Below are 13,108 nucleotides of genomic sequence, written 5' to 3'. Positions count from 1 at the left end.
TGGCCACTGGTTTGGCTTTAAAAATACCCCACTAGAGGGGACATGGGGCAAATCATTGGTTTGGCTTTAAAATTGCCCCACTAGAGGGGGCAATGGGGGCAAATGAAGAGGGGGGATGCCACATGACATTTCCATGGAAGCACCTGAGAAAATTGTCGTGACAAGAAGTGAAAACAAAAGAAATCAACACGCCCAATCACGTCCACGAGTGTACGGATTGGCGTACGGGCTCTACAAATTGCTTGGTTGGTGCAGTTAGGGGATTTCGCTGCTGTACGGGTAGTTAGGTATGGCTGTGTACGGAGTAACCATACGGCATTACAGGCGGGTCAGTTGTGCATGTACGAATGAATTAGCTGAGTACGAGCTGGTACACTAGGGTACGACTTGCAAGCTAGCTGTGCGGATGCCAGGCAAGTTGGTAAGCCTGGTGTACGATTACATATACGGCTGACATATGGTGTTGCAACCCTAGGTACAAAATTGTCTTGGGTTGTGTGCTTAGCCAAGTGGCTCTTGGTTGTGGGCAAGACCTTGGAAAACTAAGTAGGCAGGGCCATGGGATGTGGGTGTGCAACTTTCTCCCTAGGAATTAGTGCCTTGGGGGTAAATTTGGGATTTAGCCCCGGGAGGCCTTTTCTTGTCGCGATACTTTCTTGAGCCCTTGATGTGTGTTGGGTCGTGTGCGTGTATTTTATGGGCGCATTTTCTTCTGCTTCTGCTCGCCCTTTAAGCCCTGACTGTTCTGTGCATTTCACCCTCTTTTTCCCTTTCTTTTACTTCCACTGTTTCCAGCTCATACCCTAATCTACCTGTTAGGGTTATCTGCGCCTCTTTAGTCTATACTCTAGGGGCAAATTTTGCCACATATCTACATCCACTGCTGTTTATACTTCCTGCTATCTATACGCCTTTCCCTGCTCCCTTATTTCCTGTTTTCCCAGCTCTCTAAATCCTACTCTTTATAAGCCAAATTCACCTCGTTGTTTATAGCTTGAGTGTGAGTTAGCTTTCTGACCTTCTTCTGTGTGAAAAAAACAGAATCTGAGTTTTTTATTATCTCAACATGGCTGATACTCGTCCATTAGACAAGACTTACAATAAGGACCACCTCTAAGAAGCGAAAGCATGTGGTAGGTCAGGATAACCCCCTTCATGCCTCCCATGAGGCAAAGCTAGTCTTCAATGCGATGCACGAGGGTTTTGAGGATACTAGGAAAGACAGAACAGATCCTGTCCCCACTGTGGGAATCATGGTTGATGTTGATGACATGGTGGATCCGGTCCGAGAATATGCCAAGAATGCTATAATTATTTCCTTCCCAAGTCGTATGCTCGTTGCAGCAGATGTAGAGAACTAGCTGACCAATACAATTGGGGGCTGCTTTGCCCAAAAGGTCCACCATGCAGCAAAAGGTTTTTTTGAAGTTATTATGACTGATGAGCACCATAAGCCGATGCTATTGGAGCACTTCCCTCTTTATTATATGCAGCAAATGGTGCAGGCTTTTCCCTGGTCTCCTGCACAAGATCACTCGGCTTTGATTAGGCATCGTTGTTTGGGTTGGGTGGAGGTTGTCGACTTTCCTCAATGCTTGGTGAAACTCTTGCCGAGAATTGCAGCTTCTCTGGACAAGGTGGTGTGTCCCCCCAAGCCAAATGGAAATTCTAACAGGTTTTGCATTTTATGGGACACGGATGTCCCTACCCCAGAGTCATACTCTATCACGGTTAATAATGTTGCTATGGGAGTGCTTTTTATAAGTTGAAATGGGGTATCTTTGCTGGAGCTTGCTTCAAATGCCGGCACATGGCCTCACAATGCCCTTTGGTCTTGCATAAAATGCCTCTGGATGCAATGCCTACCCCAATACAGAACTCTTGCCGAGAATTGCAGCTTCTCTGGAGAAGGTGGTGTGTCCCCCCAAGCCAAATGGAAATTCTAAGAGGTTTTGCATTTTATGGGACACAGATGTCCCTACACCAGAGTCATACTCTATCACGGTTAATAATGTTGCTATGGGGAGTGCTTTTTATAATGGGGTATCTTTGCTAGAGCTTGCTTCGAATGCCGCCACATGGCCTCACAATGCCCTTTGGTCTTGCATAAAATGCCTCCGGATGCAATGCCTGCCCCAATATAGAACAAGGATGCTCCAAGGCCTAAAAATAAAAGTAATAAACCAGCTATTGCAGTATAGGATAAAGCAAAGGCCAAGGTCCTTCCTACTGCTAATGGTGCTGTCTCGATGTCTTCTGCAACTCAGCCTATTGCAAAAAAAGAGAATGCAAGTGACGGTTGGCAAACTCTGAGAAAATACTCTCGGCTAGGAGAGCCCCTCCACCTCGGATATGGACTGGTGCATCCTCCAATGGATATACCCCTGCATAAACTTCAGGAATGGGTCCTACTTGGGCTGCAGTTACTCCCAGTCGCACTCTTTTTCCAGAAGATGAAGCTGCCTTTTGAATGGCCAGACATCAGGCTGTGATTCCACATCATGATCGGATCCCTGATCCTGAGATGGACATGCAGTCCTGATTTTTGCCTTTTTTGTGTGACATAACCTGTACATAGCTATAAATATGTTGGCACCAATAAAGTGATTGACTTTCAATGTGCAAGGTTTATGTGATGCACAGAAATGGAAACTTGTGTGGACCTATATAAATCAATTGCAGCCAGACATAGTAGCTCTTGTACCAGCATAGTAACTCTACGAGAGCATAAAGCCAAGAGCCCAAGAAAGGGCGCCAGTTTCAATGTGATAAAGACTGGACTACATAAAGAGAAGCCCAATGCGAGAGAGGCATGTAATGGAGAGAGAGAGAGAGAGAGAGAGAGAGAGAGAGAGAGAAATAAAGTTTATTAAAGTCTATGAAAGACCGATGGATCTATGAGACTCACGGAAACCTAATACAATGAGCAGAAAGGGTAGAGCTACTAAATGAGCATCATCACCCGTGCTGAAAGCTAAGTCCTAGGAAGTACATATTCATATCATCATCATCAGTGATGTGATGTGAGGGGAAACCAACATGATCCTCATCATCCGACCAGGGTAAAGCACAATGAGGGTGTCATGGGAGACTCGGGTATAGGCTAGGCTGTGCTGAGACGTAACCAGTAATGGAGCGCTGGCTACTATCTGTAGGTGCTGTCTGTCTCGATCGCCTGATGCTGGCTCTGCTCCAGACAAGGGCTACTGTGACCACCGCGGGACATGTGAAGCACAAAGCCCAAATCTAGGTAGTGCATATCCAAGTTATTAACCCCACTAGTGAGCTGGGGTCTTGAGAACAGCAGCCAACTGCCCCTTTGGATTGGTCAAGTTTGCTGATCTGTATGTCTTCTCAAGTTTCATAATAGAAGGTTCTTTTCTTTGGGGGGGGGGAGTTGTTAACCCCATTGTACAAATAAACTACCACCTAAGCCTAGCTTCCTCCTCCAATACACACATTATGATGAGCCCCTTCCATTACAAGTATGGAGAACCCTTAAAGGGTTAACATTCGCAGGTCTAATGAAAGCTTACAAGAGGCCCAATAACCTCCTTTCTTGCTCCATTCTGAGAACTACACTATCTTGAGGTCTTCAAATAAAGTTCTCCATACTGCACACTGGCAAAGTCAGCAGTCATTTGGACAAGTAACTAGTGCATTCCACTAAGCAAAGCATGCAAGCATGTAACCATTGTGCAGGAATCGAGTAACAACTGCATTTCCCAAGAAGTCTGCAGTCTGTATCTCTGGAAATGCATCATGTAGGAGAGACCTGTACTGATCAGCCACGCATAACTAACTGAATGTAGGAAGACGCTCTCTCTGTAATATTTAGAGATGTATCAAATGAACGACGGTAGTAAATAAAGATGAGTGCCTCGCATTTCCTTTAAAAAACACAAACGATAACTACTTGCTACCAAACAAGCCGCTACTCGCATTCCGTCTTTCTTGTGGTGGGCCAAAATGCTTCCGCGATTCGGAAAGCGTTTTCACGAATCTCTAAGTTTCTCCAACCTTATTCAATCGTGCATCCACAAACCTCTAGATCCCTCTAATGCTCCATACCCCGGACAAGAAGCGACGTTATTGAGGAAAGGACAAACTCGGGTAGAAGGCGGGCTGCAGCCATGGGCGAGCTCGCAGGAGGAGGGCGCAGGCGCGCATGGCAGGCATTTTCCTGGAAGACAAAGGGTGCTTTGCAGGTTTATCAAGGGCTTAGAAAAAAAACTCGTCCAATTTCAGGTGCGTTTGTGCCATTCGCAGAGCAGTTTTGAATTAGAGTGGCCTCGGTTTATGAGAATTTCAAGTGTTTGATGAGTGCCACATGAGGACTCCACTACAATGTAACAAAGGTTGCTATGTTTGGCCTCTGTAAGTTTAAAAAAAGGTTTCTTTGTTTAGCCTAGGAGCCACAGTGTAAATCTAACTATACCCCATGACTAACCCTTAGAGTCACATGAGTGTGGCATGGATCGTAGTGTAAGTTTCGAAATGCAAAAAAGGTTGCTGAATTTAGCCCAAAGCAGATAAAAGAGTTTGGTTCCTTTATGACATTTCAAAGTGGTTTGCTTTGCATCTAACTTGATGTGGTATTAAAAAGCTATACCTCAAGCTTCTCTTCATGGATAACTCAAAATGTAAAAATATGATAGGTAACTTTTCTTTCTTAAAATTCTCACCATCTTTAAAGTGATCATCGTCTTGAAAGTGAGTGTGTAACACTTTAGTTTGATTTATGATAGGCCTTACAGCTCAATAAGACCCTGGAATTATTTCATGCCAAAATAAACCAAGTCCCTTTCTTTTGGGGGGGAGTGGTAGCTCTCTTATGATATGCAATATGTGACTCGAGGGTGAGATTTTACATAGAAGGATACTTATGCAACAAATAGGTCCCCGGAATTGAAAAGAATTCAAAAAGTATTAATTAGTGGAGAAATGAGGAGGGGATGCGTGGAAAGGCAAGGGGAGGGATAAAGAGATTACTATGGAAGTCCCTCTATTTATGAGTGGAGGGACCCCTTCCCTCTTATCATACCCATACTCTACTTCTTTCACAACATCTTTATTTAGCTAGTGGTAAGGCCTTTAGAGTACAAAGTGGATGTCCTGAATTTAAGTCCCCCTTTTCCATAGAGTTTTGAAGCTAGCCTATCAAAGTTTAGCTGGAGGATGATTATAGACTTTTCCTCTAGTGACTCAAGCCAAAGGCAGAAGGGGACATAACGCTTGCCAATACACAGTTTCCAAGCAGAGATTAATCCCACAGATCTCCTATTTGCAGTGGAAAGTCTAAAAAAAGCCTGACCACCAGGACCCCACCCTTGATCCCTACCCTTGCTCGATAAATCAATTGGCTATCTCAACCCATGATAAGGTGCTAGAAAACACCCAAGTTAGCCACTTCCCTATATGAGATGTATTCTTTGACTGAATGTTAGGGACCCTAAGACCCCCTATCAACTTAGGAACTTTAAGAGAATCGCAAGGGACATCATGCATCTTACCTTCCTCCCCTTCTTCTGTCCAAAGAAAGGCCCTCATGAGCTTCTCAATTTCAAGCCAATGACTTCTTCAAAAGTTCCACATAGTCACCACATATGTGGTAGAAGCAAAAAGAATTGCTTAATTATCTGCACCCAAGCATTCCAGCCAAGATTCAAACCATACCAAACAACTACAAAATTTAGCCTTGATCCCTTTGAACCAATCGAATCTTTGCCAAACTTTGGCCCCCATCCAAGGGGTACACCCAAATACTAGATCACCTCACAACGTTGAATTTATTGAACCTCCAAAGAAGTAGCCCATTCTGGTGTAAAACCAAACCAATTCTTAAGGAAAAACTTGCCTGCCAGCTACATACTGAGCCCAAGGCTAGGCAAAATCAATTCAATATTCCCATCAAGTCATCGACAGATAACTAGGAGCAGCTTGACGACAGAGCCACTCCCTTTAGCCGACCATCTACCAAAGCTACCTTCAACATGCACATTGATGGAACTGTGTAGCTTGCAAATAAAAGCAGAGCTATAAGGAAGCCTTGTCAAATTGAGTGGTGCAGGTCCAAATGGCCCACCACACCTCCATTTAGGCACAAGATAGCAAAAACATTCATAAACAAGGATGAAACCATTCTTACAAACCAACCCCTAGCCAATCAAGCACTATAAGGATATAGTCCTAGCGCACCCGATCGCAGGCCTTACCCAAAACAAGGATGAAACCATTCTTACAAACTAACCCCTAGCCAATCAAACACTATAAGGATATAACCCGATCATAGGCCTTATCCAAATCAAGACCAAATAGCATGCATTTCTAGCTAGTAGCACAAGCAAAATCAAGAGCTACAGAGACATTAAAGATATTTTTAAAAATATCCCACACTTTTATAAAGCAACATTGTTCCCTATCCACCACCTAGGTGCATACCTCCCCAATTTTCATGGCCATTGCCTTAGCCATAAATTTATACAATGTATTTAACAACATGGAGAGTCTCCAATCTCCCACTTGTAGATTACTCTAGCGTTTCAAAAAAAGCTTCACAAGTTAGAATTAACATCTTGGGGCAAACCCCCTTAAAAAACGAAAGTTTTAATCATCTCTACATCCCCACCCTTAACGTCCCAAAAGGCAATCCTTGAAACTAAGAGAATATGGACAAGGAGAGCAATCTTTCTTCGTGATCTTAAGAGCGTCCCATTATTCATCAACCCAAAAAGGGTTTGCTAGTGCTGTATGTTGAGAATTAAAGACTCTAGCCTGCAGGCCGTCCATCACATCTCTTAGAGCATCTTGCCATTCACCATTGTATTCTGCATGCATACCAACCAACCCACTCAAATGAGCTCAAAAGACCTTGGCAATGTGCCAAATTTAGCTTTTATGTTTTCTTGGGGGACCAAAAAATGATCAATTATTTCCCTTTGATGCTTGCACTTAACAGCCTAGAAAAAAACTTTAAAGGGCAATCTCATGACTCAAACCACAACTGTCTATTATAGATTCTAGCCAACTCCACCTCTCTCTCTCTCTCTCTCTCTCTCTCTCTCTCTCTCTCTAACTTGGATCCATTCTTCCAACTCCATCAAAATGGTGGCAACAAAGGGATCGTTGGGTAGCAGCTCTTAGTGACACCTTGATAGCCACCAAATCATCCAACCCAGTTTGATTGGCTTTATCCCGCCTCTCCCAAACCTTGTCTTCTTGCATGATTGCTCGTATCGAAGCATCCCACCTTAAACAAGGGTCATCAAATTTAGACTTGACTTGCTACCATGTTACTCTAATAAGCCTACAAAACTTTTCAAATGATAGATACTTCTTATTAAACTCAAAGGGTATATCCAGGCATTCACCTATAGCAGAGGGGGATGCTGAAGTTCCACACAAGTGAGAGGTGATCTGATAAGCAAGAATGAGTCACATGTTCCCCAGACAGGGGTGCACACATAGCGTTCATCAAAAGAGTACATTCTATCTTACCTACCAGCCCTGAAATCCTCCCCCTTACAATGATTACTCTAGGAGAACGCCCCCTGACTTGAATGGTCAAACTCTAAGCAATCAACCAGTCCACAATGTAGACATAGTTCTTCGCAAGCTTTTCAACTCCTAGCCTGAAATTGACTTGCCTGAGTGGAATGGTTATCACCTATCTCAGTGAGATTCCAATCAACCCCTAATGACCAATGACCCCTCAACATCTTGGACTTTAGGGGCTTCCCACACTCTCTCTCTCTCACTTGACAAATTTGGCGCATAGATGTTGAGGACTCTAAACACAAAGCCATCAGTAGTAGACATAGGCGCAACAATATACCACCCCTCACTTTCTTGGAACATTTCTTTGGCAAAATGAATGAACCCTTATGTGTAGACCGGTGACTCACTTGTCGTGGGGATCTTGGAATAATTCCATCAAAGTCTCCACTCCCAAACAATTGCTTGTGGGAGCTTCATATGCATGACCCTCACACTTGTGTCACCCAAGCATCTATCGGATTGTGTTCAAGTGATTCCAAAGTGAAGAGAGAGGGAGGGAAGAAGAGAAGGAGAATGAGAGAGGGAAATGGGGTGAGAAGAGGGAAGGGGGGAAAGTGGCAATCACATCGCAATCACGACAATGGAAACAAGAAGACTCAAGTGCAAGTGAATGTAGAGAAAGAGGGAGAGCTTCCATTCCCAATGTTGCAAGTACACAATGAAGACCAAAGTCAATCTTTTGGCCTTCAATACATTCCACCACTTGAAGGGAAGGCTAACCCTTGTAGCTCTCTTACTCTCGTATTAGAAACACTTGGGCCCATACGGCTCCAAGGCAGATAACATATTCTAAGTCTCGCACCCTCTCCTACTTCTCTATAACACATGAACTATTAACTATTGCGATTAACATGCGCCCCTTCATGTTCACAATCCATCCCTCGATTATGTGCGGTGCATAATGTCAGACTTCAGGGTGTTGTTCATGAGTTTGTACTAAAACAAATGTCCTATGGGAGATTCGACAAAACGGGTGGAGCGGCTTCCAAAAATGTGTCTTGAACATGTCTTCAAAGGTCTGAATATGATGACCATGAAGATTGCAAACACGTATGTACAATCTCATAACTTGAGAGGGAATAAGGGCCCATCATTTAAGTCAAAAATAATTTCCACCTAGACCCGTTGATGGTTCTCTTCTGTTGGTGGATCTAGTGTCGGAATGTCCCGAAGCTTGAAAAAGTGCATTGTAGTAGCGATGATTGCAAGATTTGAAACCAAGGCGAAGATGATGTTAAACTCCTTTGTTTGAGCTACCAATGCATAGGATGACCCAACTTCTAGAAAATCAAACTTTGGGAAGTTATAGGCAATATTGGGATCAACGGCCTTCATTTGTTCAAATTTTGGCTAGCTCCAATGGCATTGTAGAGTCATATATGTGGGATCAATGCACTCTGCGTTCAAGGCCCGTGAAACGGTAAGTATGCCAAAATGCCTCATGCTTTAAGAATGGGTTGGAGGCCTATATATACATTGATTTTGGATACCATAGGCCTATCATAGCCACCCCTTGTGGATCTCTTATTCTCACGCTACCATTTTTTGAAGCTCCTTTGTATTAACTATGTGATAGTATACCTCCATTATGTCCTTGCAGATGAGGTGAAAGCTTTGAAGCTTTCCTTTCCACTTATTAACATCACTAACATCCTCAACCTTCCAAAAAGATGTGATTGCCATATCAGGTGTTGTGGTTGGGAGTTGTATCTTGGGGTTGGTCCTCTTCTTGCCCTTCTATGCCCGAGAAGAGTATGGGCTTGATAATTTTTTACCACGTAGTTGTGCCCATGTCTTGGGGACCCCCGTGATTGAGCAATTGCTCCTGCATTTTTGTGGTGGTGTGTTGTGAGGTGGATGGTTGTAACGTGTTGGCCCGTGCAAGTGATGGTGGAATTGGGGTTAGTGCTAGGTGAGAAGTCAGGTTGTGAGGGCGGTGGTGCCTGTGATGTTGAGCTAAACAAGGTCCAAGCCATATCCATATCGTCTTCATGGACGTTAGTGGGGTAGGCTACATACGAATCATCGAACTAGCTTATGCCAATTTGAATCATTTTTCGGAGGGCTTCTAGCATATTATTGTATAGAACTATAAATGTTGTAGGAGGATACCTTTTGTTGTTAATGCAAAAAAGGCGATTGAAAATAAATTCGGCATCGCTCCGACCATACGCTAGTTGTGTGTTTACCTCCTTTTTAGAGGTAGATTCTTGTGGCACTATTGTGGTTTAAGTTGTGAATGACATTACAGGTTGCTTGGTATCAATAGAAGACTTACAAGGGGGCAGTGTTGTTATAGACCGAGCTTTAGGCACCCATATGAAGTCATTGCCCTTGTAGACGCCTTGAGCCTATAGCAACTATTGGGTATCCATATGGGGTGGTACTTCTGTTTCCTCTTGGCTGTTTTGCATCTACTTGATCAAACTCTCCTTGGTTGAGCAACCTGAACTCTTGTTGGTGCAAAAGAGTCAATGGAGAGGTGAAGTTGCATGATGATACTAACCTTGCATAGACGGAGAGGTTGATGCTAGAGATGTATCCCTTGGATGCTAGTAGGAGCTATTTCCCTTAGGTGCACGAGCCATTGGAGGGGTTGGTGCAGTTGCTATTGAGTTGTTGCCCTTTGTAACTAGAGCTGCAAGGGGATCAACCTTTGGCACGGATGTTGTTGCCGTTGGGCTGGTAGAGCTGAAGTGGATGATGAAGCTTCCATTGGGGCTGGTGGACTCATGGTCTCATGGCTGGCCTTTTGGATCAGAGGAAGTACTAGACTTGAGGTCCCATTGCCGATTGAGATGACTGAGGTGCAATCGTCATCGATTAAAGTCATGGTGCATTCCCGCCAATTGATTTGGCAGTTAACCGCCCAACACCATCTTCCCGAGGATAACATGTTCATCCATAGCACCTGCTAGCATAACATAGCATCTACTAGTCACGCGATGGATATTAATGGATATAGGTAGTTCAATACAACCTATTGTGGGCAAGATTTTTTCATTCACTGCACATACCATAAGATGCGTATGTTCAAGGAATACCTTAAAATGTCGGGAGCTGGGTGCACCTCTCATATGAAATCATGTTATGGCTTGCACGAGGGTTGATGAACGCTTCTATAGAGCAAATACCTACACAATTGGAAGTCTGCTTGTACCCTAGCTGGAGCAATGGTGAGATCATCCATGGGGTTTAACCCTTCTAAGGACGCTTTGCAAATTGTTATTAGCCCTAAATTTTTTCCTTTAGCTTGTTGAACCCTAGCTTCCTCTATCACTTGTCGCTTCATTCGAGTGACTTCCTTTTTTAAATCTTTTTTCTCGGTGGATGGCATGTAGCATTTCAAGCATTAATGGGCCATAGTAGCATTTAAGTTTACTGCCATTGATGTAACCATCCACTTCAATATTTCCAAGGGTTGCAATTCTGCATGACCCCTAGGGTGTGATTCCCACAACATGATACACACCCATTCCTCGATATTTCAGTTTATGCTTTGTGTTCCTTAAGCTATATAGTAGCACAAGGTCACCTCCTTTTAGGTCCTTGTTCCAAAAGTTGCAGTTAAAACACTTTTTTCGGCATAGTATCTTTAGTTTTATGCTAAAGGCTGCTCTCAATATCTTTTTGTCAAGATTTTTAGGCTCGATTAGCCTTTCTGGAATCGCCTCGGTTGATATTCAATCTCTAACTGCAACCCTAAAACATGGAATAATAAATTCCATAGGCATAATTGCTTCTACCCCAAACACTAGGCTAAAGGGTGTGCAAACCTTCAACAGATTTACAGTCTGTCACCTTTAACCACTCGGACACTCTCCCAATAAGCTTCGACCTTTTGAGTTGAGATTGCAAGACATTGATAGATCGGTCAATGGTAGCAACCTTTTACGCCGTGTGGTATGCTCAAAGTTTGAGGTGAGTTTAGCTCCCAATCATTACAGTTGGCCTCAATTGTGCATGTCATTGTGCAGCATAAGATCTTGTTTGAGATTTCGACTTGTCCATTAGCTCGGGGGTAGTAAGGTGTGGACTTTTGGTGAACAATAAGGAATTCACTCATTAATATGCGGATAGTGTCGTTAACAAAATGTGTTCCTCGATCACTTCACGACTTCCAGTGGGAGGCTGAAGCAGGATATGAATTTTTGTATAGGAATTTAGCAGTTGTATAATATGTGGCCACTATAATATAATGGGCTTGGGTTCCTTTTGCAGCTGGACTAATTGGTCCCACAAAGTGAACACCCCACTTTTGAAAGGGTTGATCTATAAGGACTCTAGTTAGGGGCATGTAATCTTGGCTATGGGGTATGGAGACTTGCTGGCAGGGATCATAGCATTTAATCTGCAAAGAGCGTGGGCCACCATAATTTGGCTTGCAATGCCTTACGGGTCGTAAGCTCTCCAGTTCCAGAGGTACAAGCGTCATTAGTAATTATAGGTCTAAAGCTAGTGGCAAACCAACTGCCCTACCACCTTGATATGAAGCTACTCAAGGAGTTTGTGAGCACATACAATACAAATTCGCATGCCTGCATACTCTGAGATGCAACAGGGACCCCCCACCTCAATGTGGATCTAGTGCATGTAGCCTTTGGCCTATCAGTGGTCCTAGAAAAGTATACACACAAAAAGAAGTTGGATGAGCCCCTCAGTAAAATCTGCAATTACGATAGAAAGAAAACCAAGGGCGGCGTCAACTTCTCAGAGCTCACAGTGCTAGAACTAGACAAATAAGCAAGAGTGCTCCAACTATTGACACATGTCAAACATACGGGCCACCACTAGTTTATAGTGCCAAACATACTCATGAGCTAATAGAGCCAACTGGGCGGATTGTTTCTACACACAAATGAGGGAGGATTTAAAAACACATGGAGATGTCTAGGGCAACCAAATTCTCTACATGCCCATTATGTACCACATGTTGGAACGACAACCACCAGTCAGATTTGGGCTAGTTGGAAAAGAAGCCATAGGAGAATTTTCGGTTGAAGAAGAGCCAGTGGTACTCGACCCAAGAGGCTTAGGCCAAGTATGACCTCATCAAGTTGCCTTGATCAACAACCACTTGGAAGCCAACCGAAGGAGCAATATGAAGACCACCAAATGTGGGAATCCTTGAAGATATAGAGATGTCTCGAGGCCTCCAATCATCAACCCAAAGGCAAAGAGACAATCCAGGCCCTCGTTAATGTGGACATGTTTCAAGGGGAGGATACAATTAATATTGGCCTCCACCCCAGGGAGTAGAATTGGTTCCCCCCCCTCCTCCGCCCCCAAGGCTATAGCCACCAATCCCATACATGCCCAAGAGCCATTTTCCTTTGTCACCGGCTACTCTTCCTCTCCATGGGTAGGGCTAACAAAAGCCTTACATTTTGCACCTGAGTACCGAGTGCCTGGAGGCTACAATGTGATGTATGCTGAGAATTGTAAAAGGTAGACAATACGCAGCTCCAATTACTGGATGCCATGGCCCAACTCCCTCAAGTACTACACACCATTTTTTAGTGGAGGTAAGAGCATGCCACCCAACTATCCT

General features: G+C 43.8%; 1 protein-coding gene across 1 annotated transcript in view; it reads right to left on the bottom strand.

Annotated features, from left to right (window-relative positions):
- Positions 1-4,359, bottom strand: part of LOC147900602 (pentatricopeptide repeat-containing protein At4g35850, mitochondrial-like) — a 106,125-nt gene extending 101,766 nt beyond the window's left edge. The window contains exon 1 of the mRNA XM_087376976.1: positions 4,110-4,359. Within this exon, the coding sequence (XP_087233102.1) occupies positions 4,110-4,179 (70 nt within the window). The 5' untranslated portion in view covers positions 4,180-4,359. The remainder of the gene's footprint in view (positions 1-4,109) is intronic.
- Positions 4,360-13,108: the final 8,749 nt, after the last annotated feature.

Source organism: Dipteris shenzhenensis, chromosome 7, assembly GCF_047967505.1.
Source record: "Dipteris shenzhenensis isolate YYH24624 ecotype China chromosome 7, Dip_SZ_1.0, whole genome shotgun sequence".
Classification (NCBI taxonomy): Eukaryota; Viridiplantae; Streptophyta; class Polypodiopsida; order Gleicheniales; family Dipteridaceae; genus Dipteris; species Dipteris shenzhenensis.
This window is presented reverse-complemented; position numbering and strand designations above follow the sequence as displayed.